Source organism: Sinohyriopsis cumingii, unplaced genomic scaffold, assembly GCF_028554795.1.
Source record: "Sinohyriopsis cumingii isolate HCF-2022 unplaced genomic scaffold, ASM2855479v2 utg000160l, whole genome shotgun sequence".
Taxonomy (NCBI): Eukaryota; Metazoa; Mollusca; class Bivalvia; order Unionida; family Unionidae; genus Sinohyriopsis; species Sinohyriopsis cumingii.
The window spans coordinates 4678656-4693386 of NW_028315873.1; the positions used below are offsets into that span (position 1 = coordinate 4678656).

General features: G+C 34.6%; 1 protein-coding gene across 3 annotated transcripts in view; it reads left to right on the forward strand.

Annotated features, from left to right (window-relative positions):
* The window catches only part of LOC149774661 (uncharacterized), a 141681-nt gene that overhangs the window by 106300 nt on the left and 20650 nt on the right, over positions 1–14731 (forward strand). For all 3 annotated transcript variants that reach the window (XR_016416736.1, XM_089944847.1, XM_089944848.1), the window contains 4 exons: positions 5990–6117; positions 10296–10871; positions 11855–11885; positions 14630–14695. Coding sequence is in view for 2 of the 3 variants with exons in the window: in XM_089944847.1 (XP_089800973.1) it covers positions 5990–6117; positions 10296–10871; positions 11855–11885; positions 14630–14695 (801 nt within the window). In the remaining variant the exon portion in view is untranslated. The remainder of the gene's footprint in view (positions 1–5989; positions 6118–10295; positions 10872–11854; positions 11886–14629; positions 14696–14731) is intronic.

Here is a 14731-nt window from a genome sequence, read left to right on the forward strand (position 1 = left end):
CTCGTGAATGTATTGCTTTACCTGATGTAGTTATTTCATGTCTCTGTCTGACCTCGTGAATGTATTGCTTTACCTGATGCAATTATTTCATGTCTGTGTCTGACCTCGTGAATGTATTGCTTTACCTGATGTAGTTATTTCATATCTGTGTCTGACCTCGTGAATGTATTTCTTTACCTGATGTAATTATTTCATGTCTGTGTCTAACCTCGTGAATGTATTGCTTTACCTGATGTAGTTATTTCATGTCTGTGTCTGACCTCGTTTGTGAATGTACTGCTTTATCTGATGTAGTTATCTAATGTCTGTGTCTGTGTCTGACCTCATTTGTGACTGTATTGCTTTATCTGATGTAGTTATTTCATGTCTGTGTCTGACCTCGTTTGTGAATGTATTGCTTTATCTGATGTAGTTATCTAATGTCTGTGTCTGTGTCTGACCTCATTTGTGAATGTATTGCTTTACCTGATGTAGTTATTTCATGTCTGTGTCTGACCTCATTTGTGAATGTATTGCTTTACCTGATGTAGTTATTTCATGTCTGTGTCTGACCTCATTTGTGAATGTATTGCTTTACCTGATGTAGTTATCTAATGTCTGTGTCTGTGTCTGACCTCGTTTGTGAATGTATTGCTTTACCTGATGTAGTTATCTAATGTCAGCTGTATATGTGTGTGAGCTTGTTTGCATATGTAATTTTTTATGTATATTTAATTGAATTATTTTGTTTTTTAATTTTTAATTTTTTAAAATTCTGTTATTTGGTATTGTAATGTAACTTTGTTTACTGGTTTTGATATTGTCTAGAATAGAGTTCAGTCCTGATTGATGTTTGTATATTTTTGACACAAACAACTAATAATAGAGACATTGTATCTAATGCTGACCTAGTTCCTGACCTTGTTTCAAAATCAATGTCAACTTTGGTAAACAACCTTTTTAATATTCTTTCTCAGAGGAAGAATTATTAAGCTGAGCCAAGGTTATACCTGGACTACATGATAATTTTCATGTAATAAACATCCATTTCCTCTGGAAGGTGGAACTCTTGACCCCCATCCGGGAATCTGTTTTATGTCTTAAGTTAGCCTTATATCTAAAGTTTTGTATAGAAGTAGTTGTTATTGTTGTAGGGTTTCACACCATTTTTCAGCACACGATAGCTATACATGGCGGCCAATATTAATGGTGGAGGAAGAACCCAGGAAAACCCCGGAAAGAACCACCGACCCACGAGAAGCTACTAGCAACCTTTCTCACGCACCCACATTAGCCGAATCCGAGACTGGAACCCACGCAGACAGAGGTGAGATGGCAGTGATCCATAACAGAGGGCACTTTAGACCACTCTGCCACATGGGGCTCCATATAGAAGTAGTCAGTGGGCTTTCAACTTTTGACACGTTAAGTTGTGTTGTTGTGACCAGTTTGGGCTGAGATTTTATTTTCTTCAAACTATTGGATTTCAGGTGAATAATTTCCCTGGAAATACTAAAGTGTTCTTTAAATTAATTCTTGGACAAGGACATTTATCGAGATTTATACAGAATTCAAACACTGGAATAATATTTTCTGTGATTCAACAAGAGATTGTTGACACTGTAACATTTTGCTGACCATTAATGAGGGTCCCTGAGTGGCCGAGTGGTCTAAAGCACACACCGTTAAGAACCACTGCCATCTCACCTCTATCTAGAGCATGCTGTGTGAAGATTTGTTAATATGGGTATTACAATACCTGTCACTGATGCATTGCTTGCACTTGCATGTCACCTCACCCAAGCTCATAATTCCTTCCTCCCGTTAGTATGAACAAGTTTTAAACAAAAGGGATCAATACATGGCCTTCATATTGAATATGCCGCCTCTGTTTTCCTTGGATGCTGTGTTTGGTAGATGTGTGCATATTCACAAATGGAAAATATTCCTTGTAATATGTTCTAAGGACATATTTTGACAATATAATGTTATTTTGCATACTGATTGAGTGATAATCAGCCGAGTCCTTACATTTTTGGAGTTTAAACTCTATTAATAGAAACAAGGAGTTTGTTGCACTGTGCATGCATGGTGTGCCATTCATTTTAAACCCATTTTCCTTTCTGGTGATTAGCTACCCTTTTGCATATGGGGTTCTATTTCACTTTTCTTCTAATTTTATAATAATTTTGACTTAAGTATGAAATTGTCAACTTTTCAGTTAAGTATAACTTCCACTGAATGTGAACTAGATCAATGTTTATGATTTCCACTTCAGTACCAGGCATATATTATTTAAGTCATGCTGGACATGTAATAAGACTGAAGGATCACAGATGATTCCAATGTGGTTAGTTCCAGACATGGTTCCCTGCTAGGTCCCTCTCAAGGGGACACCTGAAGAGTTATGTAGCACACCTACCCCTCCCATTATTATGGAGCAGGAGCTGCACTCTCTCAAGGCTGGTGCTCAGTGAAGGGATAAAACTGATAGCACCTCCCAAATAGAAGAACAGTGATCTTGCTTTGTACTTTCTGATGTGAGCTCTGCCATAATAATTCAATCATTTGTAAACTATAAGCTCAGTATGTGCCTCCCTAAAATAGTAAGCAGCTTACATGATGTATATCAGCTGATTTGAGCTGTACCATGATATCGTTATCACCTGACCTGTATTCTGAAAATACTGTAAGCTACATTTCCTGAATGACTGTGACTGATTTTTTCACAAATGAGTAAAAAAAAGTTTTATTGAATATGGTGAGGCTTTCATTAAAAAAGTAAATTATACCTAGAACTTTTTGAAAAAATGTTTCTCTTGCACTTGTATATTACTCTCAGCTATATATTACTCTCACCTAACTGTCACCAGTGTATTCTATTTAATTTTACTGTCACCTTTATATCACTGTCATCTTACTGTCACATGTATGTCACTGTCATCTTACTCTGTCACCTGTGTATTCTATTTAATTTTACTGTCACCTGTATATCACTGTCATCTTACTGTCACCTGTATGTCACTGTCATCTTACTCTGTCACCAGTATACTCTATTTAATTTTACTGTCACCTGTATATCACTGTCATCTTACTGTCACCTGTATGTCACTATCATCTTACTCTGTCACCAGTGTATTCTATTTAATTTTACTGTCACCTGTATATCAGTGTCATCTTACTGTCACCTGTATGTCACTGTCATCTTACTCTGTCACCAGTGTATTCTATTTAATTTTACTGTCACCTGTATATCACTGTCATCTTACTGTCACCTGTATGTCACTGTCATCTTACTCTGTCACCAGTGTATTCTATTTAAATTTACTGTCACCTGTATATCACTGTCATCTTACTGTCACCTGTATATCACTGTCATCTTACTCTGTCACCAGTGTATTCTATCTAATTTTACTGTCACATGTATATCACTGTCATCTTGCTGTCACTGTACGTCACTGTCATCTTACTCCGTCACCTGTGTATTCTATTTAATTTTACTGTCACCTGTATATCACTGTCATCTTACTCTCACCTGTATGTCACTGTCATCTTACTCTGTCACCAGTGTATTCTATTTAATTTTACTGTCACCTGTATATTACTGTCACCTGTATATCACTGTCATCTTACTCTGTCACCAGTGTATTCTATTTAATTTTACTGTCACCTGTATATCACTGTTATCTTACTCTGTCACCAGTGTATTCTATTTAATTTTACTGTCACATGTATATCACTGTCATCTTACTGTCACCGGTATATCACTGTCATCTTACTCTGTCACCTGTGTATTCTATTTAATTTTACTGTCACATGTATATCACTGTCATTTTACTTCTATTTAATTTTACTGTCACATGTATATCACTGTCATCTTACTGTCACATGTATATCACTGTCATCTTACTCTCACTTGTATATTTATGTCATCTTACTGTCACCTGTATATTTATGTCATCTTACTGTCACTTGTATATTTATGTCATCTTACTGTCACTTGCATATTTATGTCATCTTACTGTCACTTGTATATTTATGTCATCTTACTGTCACCTGTACATTAAGGTCATTTTAACATTACCTGTATATCACTGTCATCTTACTCTTTCTTCCCTATACAGCTTGCCATCACCTGTATATTACACTCTAATTTTACTGTATAACCTATATCATATTTTCATGTTACTCTCACCTGTAGATTACTTTGCTATTTTACTGCCACCTGTAGATTACTCTGCCATCTTACTGTCACCTCTAGATTACTCTGCCACCTTAATGTCACATGTAGATGAGTCTGCAATCGTACTGTCAACACCATATTAGTCTGTCAGCTTACTGTCACCTGTAGAATACTCTGCCATTTTACTGTCAGCTGTAGATTATTCTGCAATCTTTTTGTCAACTCCGTATTAGTCCATCATCTTACTGTCACCTGTAAATTAGTCTGCAGTCTTATTGTCAACACCATATTAGTCTGTCATCTTACTGTCACCTCTTTAATACTGTCACCCAGACAATGCATGAAAATTACATTTTTATGATTTTGTCACAATATATAGTGTATAATGAAAATTATGGAAAAATCACTGATTTCATTCCAAATTAATTTTATAAAAATATGAATCAGTAACTCTTTCAAAACCGAGCAGTTGTAATTTTAATAATTAAAAAATAGAAATTGAAAGGTACATTTGAACTACATGTAATTCACCTCATGGTGAACCACTCTCAAAATGGGATGTTTGTAAAGTCTATATCTTGTCAACCACTCTCAAGATGGGATGTTTGATGTAGGAATAATGATAAGTGGAAATTATAATTGAGAGACAAAATGTCGTAATTGGGAGTTCTGCAAAATCAGGAGATATGTGATCGTGGGGTATTCATGGAATGACCCCAAAGACATGATTCTTTCTCCCCGCATGAGAGTTGACATGTGTGCTACTGCTCTCAATATGGATGTTTATAAATTCTATTTCTTGTCAACTACTCTCAGTATGAGATGTTTATAAATTCTATTCCTTGTCAACTACTCTCAGTATGAGATGTTTATAAATTCTATTTCTTGTCAACTACTCTCAGTATGAGATGTTTGTAAATTCTATTTCTTGTCAACTACTCTCAGTATGGGATGTTTATAAATTATATTTCTTGTCAACTACTCTCAGTATGGGATGTTTATAAATTATATTTCTTGTCAAATACTCTCAGTATGGGATGTTTATAAATTATATTTCTTGTCAACTACTCTCAGTATGGTCTGTTTGTAAATTCTATTTCTTGTCAACTACTCTCAGTATGGTATGTTTGTAAATTCTATTTCTTGTCAACTACTCTCAGTATGGGATGTTTGTAAATTCTGCCTCTTGTCAACCTCTCTCAGTATGGGATGTTTGTCAATTCTATTTCTTGTCAACCACTCTCAGTATGGGCTGTTTGTAAATTATATCTCCTGTCAACCACTCTTAACATGGCATGTCTGTAAATTATCTCTTGTCAACCACTCTCAATATGGCATGTTGCAAATTCTATATTTCCAGGATTTCCAAATAGATCCATGTATCTATTGATTTCATGAATTTAAATGTTTCATATATGCGAAAACTTTTTAACAGTATTAATATAACAATGAACTCCTCCTTCTAGAACATTTGTATGCTGAAAAGCTCTAGAAAAATTACCTTTTTAATGTCTGATGTAAACATGATAGAACTGTATGAGTGTTTTAATGTAAGAGAAAATGGCAGTTGCTGTCTGTGAGTAATAGAGAGGTATATGACTGACACATGAAATAACAAGCGCATGGTGTGTTTGTAATTACATGTCAGATCAGAAAGAATACATTTCTTCCGACATCATTTAATAGTGTTTTTATAATGAAAGATCTGATAAAAATACATTTCCAATGTTATTTAAAGACTTTATTATAATTTACAGTTATTGCACATATTTTTGATAAAACTAATTATATTCATTGCATAATGGTTATTTTTTTTCTCATTACAAGATGCCCTCTGGACAAAAGATAAGAATGCAGATCTCCATGACAACAAGGAGCACATTTTGCGACTCATGGAGGAGCTAAACATCATTGCCAAGCCACAGTTGTACATCGAGGCTGTATCGGAAGTCAAGGTCAGTTGATTCTAAATGATGAATATTCATCCAGTTAATGAGTCTACTCAGTCATTTTATTTTAAACGATGAATATTAATCCAATCAAAAAGTCCACTCCAGGTCAGTTGATTTTCAACGATGAATATTCATCCAAATAATCCACACGAGATCAGTTCATTCTAAATGATGAATATTCATCCAGTTAATGAGTCCATTCAAGGTCCTTTGATTATCAGTGATGCATATTCACCCCATTAATTAGTCAAGTGAAGGTCAATTGATTCTAAGCGATATGTGTGTATGTGATTTGGACTTTTAACATAGTTTTTTTTTAAATCATTCATATCACTACAGAGTCTGCAGTGTGACAGTTTATAGTGGTGCCTAGCAGGCATGTAGCATCATGTTCCACCAAGTTACATTATCCTGACACTAGGCCAAACAGTCCTAAAATTAATCTCTTAATGCTGAGTACCAAGCGAAACAGCTGCTAGTACCATTTTTGTAAGTCTTTGATATGACTCGGCCAGGGTTAAAACCTGCAACATCCCTCATCCAAGGCAGACACTCCAATCACCTGGGCCACCGGAGCAGATGTAAATGATGAAGATTTATCTAATTAATGAGTCCACTCAAGGTCATTCTAAATGATGAATAGTCATCCACACAAGGTCATTTGATTCTTAATTATTACTATTCAGCCAATTAGTCCACAATAATAAGTTCAGGGTACAATAAAAGAAACTATTAATGCATGAATTTTCTTATTGATTCACCCACAGACACAATCGGGGACTACTCAGCTCATAACTGAGTCATCCCATGAACGTTTTTGACTCAAAACAAACCCTGCCTACCCAAATTTGTCCATAACAGGATCGGTCCACATCACATACTCGACCCATTTTATACCCATTCTTTCAGTCCATGATTTATTCCAGTAATATACTAGTAATGTGAATGTAATGTTCAACAGCCATTTTATTCTTTGTACATTTCTTTCAGTGGCCATTTACTTTTGCAAAAGAAATATAGTGGGAAAAAATCATAAACCCAGAGTAATTAAATAACGTACTGCACAATCAATATTTTGAAACTGTCAGTGTCCTGCTGCTGTTAATTGTTAATTGAGCTGAAGATAGTATGTGTCTGCTCTACTCACTTGTGATTGTAAACATGTTTAACATTCACATGTTTGATCTGATTAACATCACACTTCCATCCATATACAGTTAATTTTGTATCAACCCTAAATATTTTCCAGTATATTAAGTTTAAATTGTCTCTGTCCTCGCAAGACTGCTATCAAAGTTTGAGTTAAATAGATATTAATTTGTTAAAAAAGATAAGCACAGAGAAAAAGCAAAGGTTTCTTATTGGTATGTATTTATGTTTTTAGTATGTAATCATAATGGCTGAGTATGTGGTGGGTAGATTTCTTGTATAAATTGTTATGGACCAGATCTGTAATGGGCCAACCTTGTGATGGGCCAACTCCATTATGGTTCGAGATATCCAATTACCCCACAGAAACATTGCAAAAGAACAAGGGTAGTGATGGATGCGAAACATCCCAGATATGATATCCAGTATATTTGTGTCAATCAGTAAATATTAAATGGTCCATACTAAGAAGTATATCCATGTCAATACAGTAAATATTAGATGGTTACAGATATGTAGTGTATTTGTGTCAGTATAGCAAATATTTACAAGGGCCCTGAGAAGTGGCATATTTGTGTCAATACCTCAATTATCAAAGGACTTTGCACAAGAGGATTATATAAAAGTCATTTAAATTCTCGCCATGGTGCAACAGTTGATACTGTTATGGAGAAAATATTGGAAATGGGTACGTCTATATTATATTGTAATTCTCTCAATAACTATAGTAATGACAAATCTCTAAAGGGCATATAGAGTGACTGTGAAACTTCTTGTATACCATCGGGTCCAAAAATACAGAGTGTAGAATAATTGTCTCAGGTATACCGCCAAGGAGGGATGAAGTTTGTGTGAAAATGTTCATTTACTCTGATCGCAATACAGGACTTTTCACCAAAGACAACAATGGTACAGTGAACTTACAGTTATATCAGAAAGATTGAATCCACTTGTCCAATAGCAGTATGGTATTTACTCTTTAAAAATATGGATCAGAACACAAACTTTTATTAAAATATGTTAGACATGAGTAAGATAGTGTCTGTACTGTGGGGATGTAGAAATAGGCAATATAAAACAATTTGGATTGAAATATCACTTACACAGTCCAAACCATTACTTCTGTGTTCTGCATATAGACCTCCCAAGTTCCACCTCTGAATGGGGTGATGAATACAAACTGAAACTGAAAAGGCCTTTCTAAATGAAGAATATGAGACATTAATTATAGGTGACCTTAAAATTGATCTGTTGAAAAGATCATCGAGAATGATCAAATTTCTTCCTGACATAATTGGTCCCAAATGACTGATAAACCAACAAGGATAACTGAAAGCAGTGCTACACTTATTGACCATATAATTACACAGTATAACAGACAAGAAAATGTTAGTGAAAATGTCATAAGTGACTACTACCCAGCGTTTATGACCACTCGCCACATCTTTCTTTCACACAGAAGTAAAAGTATAAAGAAATGAAACATTTTGATAAAAGGAATTCCTTCACAATCTGGCTCAAATGCCTTTGAATGAGATTGAAAATAGTTTTGACATTAACACTTATCTTGACATGTGCTATGGACCTTTTAATGTTTTAAACAAACATGCACCAACAGTAAAACATGTCAAACTTCATTATCAACAGAAATGGATAACTTGTGAACTAAAGGATTCTGGATATAAAATGGACACATTTCATAAACATTAAAGACTGGAAAAGCTACAGAAAATGGCGAAATAAAGAAACCTTCTTAATAAATGAATCTGATAAAATTTACGATGCAGCTCGTATTATAGAAAATATTGTTGCAGTATCCGAAGTAGCTCAGTCCAACAAAAAAGTGCACCATTCCAACTCAGTTGAATTTTAATGACTTCATTGTTTCTTCAGTGCAGGATATAGCTGACATGTTAAAGATGTTCTTTATTAATATAGAGAGTGTATATTTTGACAGTGAACAAAATGGTTGTAAGTGAATATAATATAATTTACTATGCAGCTTATATTATAGAAATTAAACATTCTAGCTTCTTGTTGCAGCATCCGAATGAGCTTAGTCCAACAAAAAAACGCACCATTCCAACTCAGTCGAGTTATAATGACAGCTATGCTTTTTCAATGCAGGATATAGCTGACATGTTTAAGCTTTTCTTTATCAATATAGAGAGTGTATATTTTGACAGTGAACACAATGGTTGTAAACCAGACTTAAACCTATCATAACCATTGTAAAGGCTAGAGTTCCTGATGATGTACAATTTGCCTTTGATAGTGTGAGCCAAACTGAATATTCTCTACGCCCTTAGCAAAATCAACATAAAAATGTTGTGTGGTACAAATGAGGTGGAATCTAATGTCCTACAGTTATCAGCACTGTTAACTATTTGATTAACCTCATCATTACTTTAGGTGTCTTCCTAAATAAATTAAAGTGTGCTAAAATTGTTCCCACATTTAAACAAGGATATATAAGGGATTCTGGAATTTATGGACTGATTTCTATACTTCAGCTTTATCAAAGATTTTTGAACAACAGGTTTATAACTACTTGAATACCTTTTCCCTTTACTACAAGGAGCAATCATGCTTCTGCAAATAACATTCGTGTCAAACAACTCTCACAAAATGAACAGATTAATGGCTGGAAAAAATGAATAATGTTAACCAAATTAAAACTATTTCTAGATTATAGGAAAGCATTTGATCTAGTTTCATATGATATTCTACTATGTAAGCTGTTGTTATGCTTGGCTGATTCTTCATGTCCCCATAGATTCATCATCATCAGATATGTTCACAGAATAAAAATTATTATTATTACTATTATTATTATTATTATTATAGCAGAGTCTTCAAATGTTCTAGAAAATGTCTAATGGTAAGCCTTGTTAGATTGAGCATCATTTGTTCAAGGGATCATTGTTTGATTGTACATGTGTATTTTCTTATACCAGCCTATGCTTTGACACATGAAACAGTTGTATCACTGCCAACTATCGCCATTATTAATTAATCCATTCATTTGTCAGGATGTGAATTATTTTCTTGCTCCATGCATGCTTCATGCGGAAACACCAAGAGAAGTTGTCTTCCCCGAACCTCATCCTCAGATGGAGAGCTCGTCAGTCTTGTGCTATGTCTTCACTGGAAAATTTCTTCCAGCACCAATTTTCCACCGACTTCTCGCTGCCTGTGTTGCTCACTGGCCACTAGCAACAAAGAAGACGGAGACAACACTTGAGAATCAGATATTCTGTGGCTGTGGTGTTTTTCAACTTGACCAGTACCACAAACTGACCCTGCAATTTTGGGACTACATCATATCCATGAGAGTCACAAGACAGGGAATCAAAGACAAGACTCCATCTTCCAAGCTGTGTATTGAGGTGAGAGAGTTTATTGCCAAGGTACTCAACAAGATTATTGGATACCTGGGTCATAGCCTGCAGTTCGAGGAGTTTATTCAGTGCCCTGAATACAATGGTGAAAGTGTCAACAGCCTTATCCAGGTGTCCCTGCTGAAAGAGAATGCAGAAGTACGCTGTGACTTCCATGACAACATAATCGAGTCAAACAAGTTTTTGAAGTTTTGGTTTGAAGGTCAGGTGAGTAAAAGCAGAATATCTTTGTTAATAGCTTTCCAAAAGGGAATTCCCAGTTTGTTTGAATATCTTGGAGAAGTCGCAAGTGTTTTGATGAATTGACCCAGTGTATCAACTGTCACTGGACACTACAAACTGAATTACACCTATGTAAAACAAAATGTTGGCTATGCCACGGTGGGTGGGTACAAATGACCTTCCTTGAGGTGAAAGGGACAAGAGACAGTGAAGGGCAGGTTGCCCTATGACATTAAATTATTCTTTTGGAAACAGTTAAGCTGATTATTTATTCAGATGGTTCTAGAACTAAATGGAAGGTGTATTGTTGATATCAGTTCATTTGTTAGCAAGAGAATTAATGATAACACATGTCATGCCATGACCCACAAATTAGACCAGAAATGGAAATAATATAAATGAAGCATAGTTGTAAATTTCACATAAAAGCAAACATAAATTTTAACAGTATTACAACCATAAAATATTTATAGTGTATCATGAATTATGACATTATTACAACCATAAAATATTTATAGTGTATCATGCAAACAAAATGTCAGTTATGTACAGTTTTATATGTCACTCATTCTTAGTCTTCCAAGACATGCACATGACATACAAAGAACAATTTAAAATTACATTGCACTATTACCCTAAAAAATGATTTTTGTATCTATATTGTTCTAGATGAGCTTATTTTGTTTCTTTTCCATTCTTCAGATTACTTCAAGATTATCAATCACAGATATACCCTTGAATTAAATGTTGGCATGATCAAATCTTCATATCTCCATTGCTTGCAATAATACATAACAATCACACCAAATTTCGGGTATAGATCAGTATAATTTCAAATTCTACCAAAATTTGCAATGCACCCAAACAAGCATTACATGTTAATATACAGTCCACGGAGGCCATTTGTGTTAGAGATCCAAACTGTCTAGAAATATTTACACTTTAGTAATACTCCTCCTCTGTTTCAGGAGAGCCGAGGGAAAAGTGAAACAAAGACAGGTAAGCAAATGGAAAATGAACTTTATTAGACCTTTCCAAGCACGAGTCTGCATGCATTTCTTTCCATATTTCATGATTACTTTTGTCAGTCTTGGGCTTTACTGGTAATAGAGAAGAAGAGCTTATGTGATGGTTCATTGTCTGTTGGTTTCTTACTCTTCCTAAAGGGGCCCCGAGTGGCCGAGTGGTCTAAAGCGCTCTTCGTTACGGATCACTGCCATCTCACCTCTGTCTGCGGCGGTTCGAGTCTAAGATTCAGCCAATGTGGGCATGTGAGAAAGCTTGCCAGTAGCTTCTCGTGGGTCGGTGGTTCTTTCCGGGGTTTTCCGGGTTCTTCCTCCACCATTAATACTGGCCGCCATGTATAGCCTATCGTGCTGAAAAATGGCGTTAAACCCCACAACAACAACAACAACAACAATACTCTTCCTAAACTGTTTGTAGGATTTCGATGAAACTTTACACATATAATCATCCAAGATGTATTTATTTCTCAAAAGGTGTCACTTGGAAATTCAATATAGTGGCTATCTTGAAAATCTTTAATTGCTTACTTGTTTTGAATGGATGGTTGAATGGCTGGTTATGTCAACATGGAGTTTGCACTGAAAGATTTTGTATAATATCTAGTTCATCCTAAATGACGATGATGATATACTGACACCAAGTTTGACTGCAAAATCATATATATTAAAAAATTTTATTATGACTGCTTCTCATAAATAAAAATGATGACATAGAGTTTTCGTTCAAAGACATATCGTGGGGTATCGTTGGTCCAGAGTCACAACAATGCTGCTCTTACATCCAATATGGCCACAGTGGTGACCATCTTGAAAATCTTGCTTTTGCTATTATTTCTGAATGGATTGTTATATTGACATGGAGTATCTAAAAAAAAACCTTGTAATAAAATCTACTTGATTACAAATTAAAATAATTTCAGTCATATATCTAGTATAGCCACCATGACTATCATCTTGAAAATTGTATATTGCTATTCCTCCTGACTGGATGGTCTTATTGACGGACGTATTTACCTGATTGTTTAGTTGGTTCTAAATTCAAATGAAGCTGATTACATTTAATATGGTTGCCATAGAGGTCAATATGAAAATAGCATTATTATTCAAGAATATTGGAGCTGGTTTCATCACCACTTATCAGCTTAAAAGAAAAATCATGTTATATTTCATTCCTGGGAATTCCTCTCAGCCAGTGGAATGTCAATCTATTCATAAGACATGTTTTGTTTTCCATGACACAGACAAGGACAAAACTTTGAAAAATAGAAGTGATCACTATATTTTAAGTTTATTTGCCAAATCCCTTCCACTTCAAAGGCTTGAAAGGTTTTTCTGTTTCATACTGAACACTACCATTTACTCTTCTGTTTAAAAGTTGTATTTTGTTTACTGTAAACTGCAATTTCTGTGTATAAGTTACTGATCATCTTGTTTGGAGAAGTGGGTAGGGCAAGATTTTCTTTGATAAACAAAATTTGTCTTTGACAATATTTTTGTTCTGATTTCTAGAAAGACAAACAATATCCACTAAGATTAGTTTAATAAAAACTAAAATATCAATGGATAAAATTCAGAACAATTCCTGATTTGAAACAAGATCCCCCAATTCAAAAATGAAAAGTTGGGTACCTAAAATTATAAAAACATCCTTGTACTGTCAGTCAGAAGATATCAGCACTTTCAATAATGGATATAAATGCATTTGCTGTTTTGAGGTTTTTTATTTTCATCACCATGGATATCCAAATCATTTAGAAGGCAAGTCATAGTAGTGTGAACCTACTGCAATTAATTTCCTTAACGTGATTCTTTTGGTGGGGTAAGCATACTAGACTCTTGAAGAAAATGAATGTTCAATTTATCCATGCCATGTGAAGCTAACTCCTGAATGAGTAGTGTATTATTTAATCATAAATTATACTAAATGTTAACTGGGGTTTTTGAAAGTGATAGATTGAAGCAATGTTATATCTCTCTTTCTCTCTTCAGACTCAGATTTTACTATTCTCATACTAAAATGTATACAATTATTTTTTATAATTTTTTATTTGTAAACAAAATTTGGATGTATGATAGAGTTTTGTAGAATGTATACATAATGCCATATTTGTTAGGGATAAGAAGTGTATCATGTAAGGACTGACTTGTTCTGATTGTTGGAAGCATTACATTAATTGTTGTAAATCTACAGAAATGTGCTAGCTACATGTATTTTATAACAATGTTCAGTTCAAAATGTTGCTTTCTTCCAGTATAGGCTACCTGGTAATACTCCCCACCTGCAATCCATGTCTACCAAACAGTATAAAAATTTCCCAAACCAAATAAGGAGTTATTTTAAAGAAAGTTTCCAATACTCTGGAACTCTGCTCTGGAATAGTATTCCAGTTGAGATTAGAAATGACCACTCTATTTACTGCTTCCAAACCCAATATATCCAGTGGCTTCAGAGATGCAACTAAAATAAATAAATTCCTTTGTATGAGGGCCTCAAGGTAGATTAGTTTTTTAGCTAATTGTGTTTCCCTCTTTAAATAATAAATTATTATTATAATAAAACGTAGATTCTAATTAGACAATTTGCATGGCAGGCAGCTACCCTGACATCATATATATGTGTTTTAGTACATACTGTTAAACAACACATGCATGCCTTTCTCCTGAGACTAAAAAAGTGGCCATGTATAATTGATTCTGATATCATTTTTCTTCACACAGCTGCAACATCCCATCCCACAAATCCATTTGAATTGCCAACACAGGTTCCCAGTCAGACAGGGAAAGGTAATATAATACTCTGTTGAAGGAGCATCTAATAAG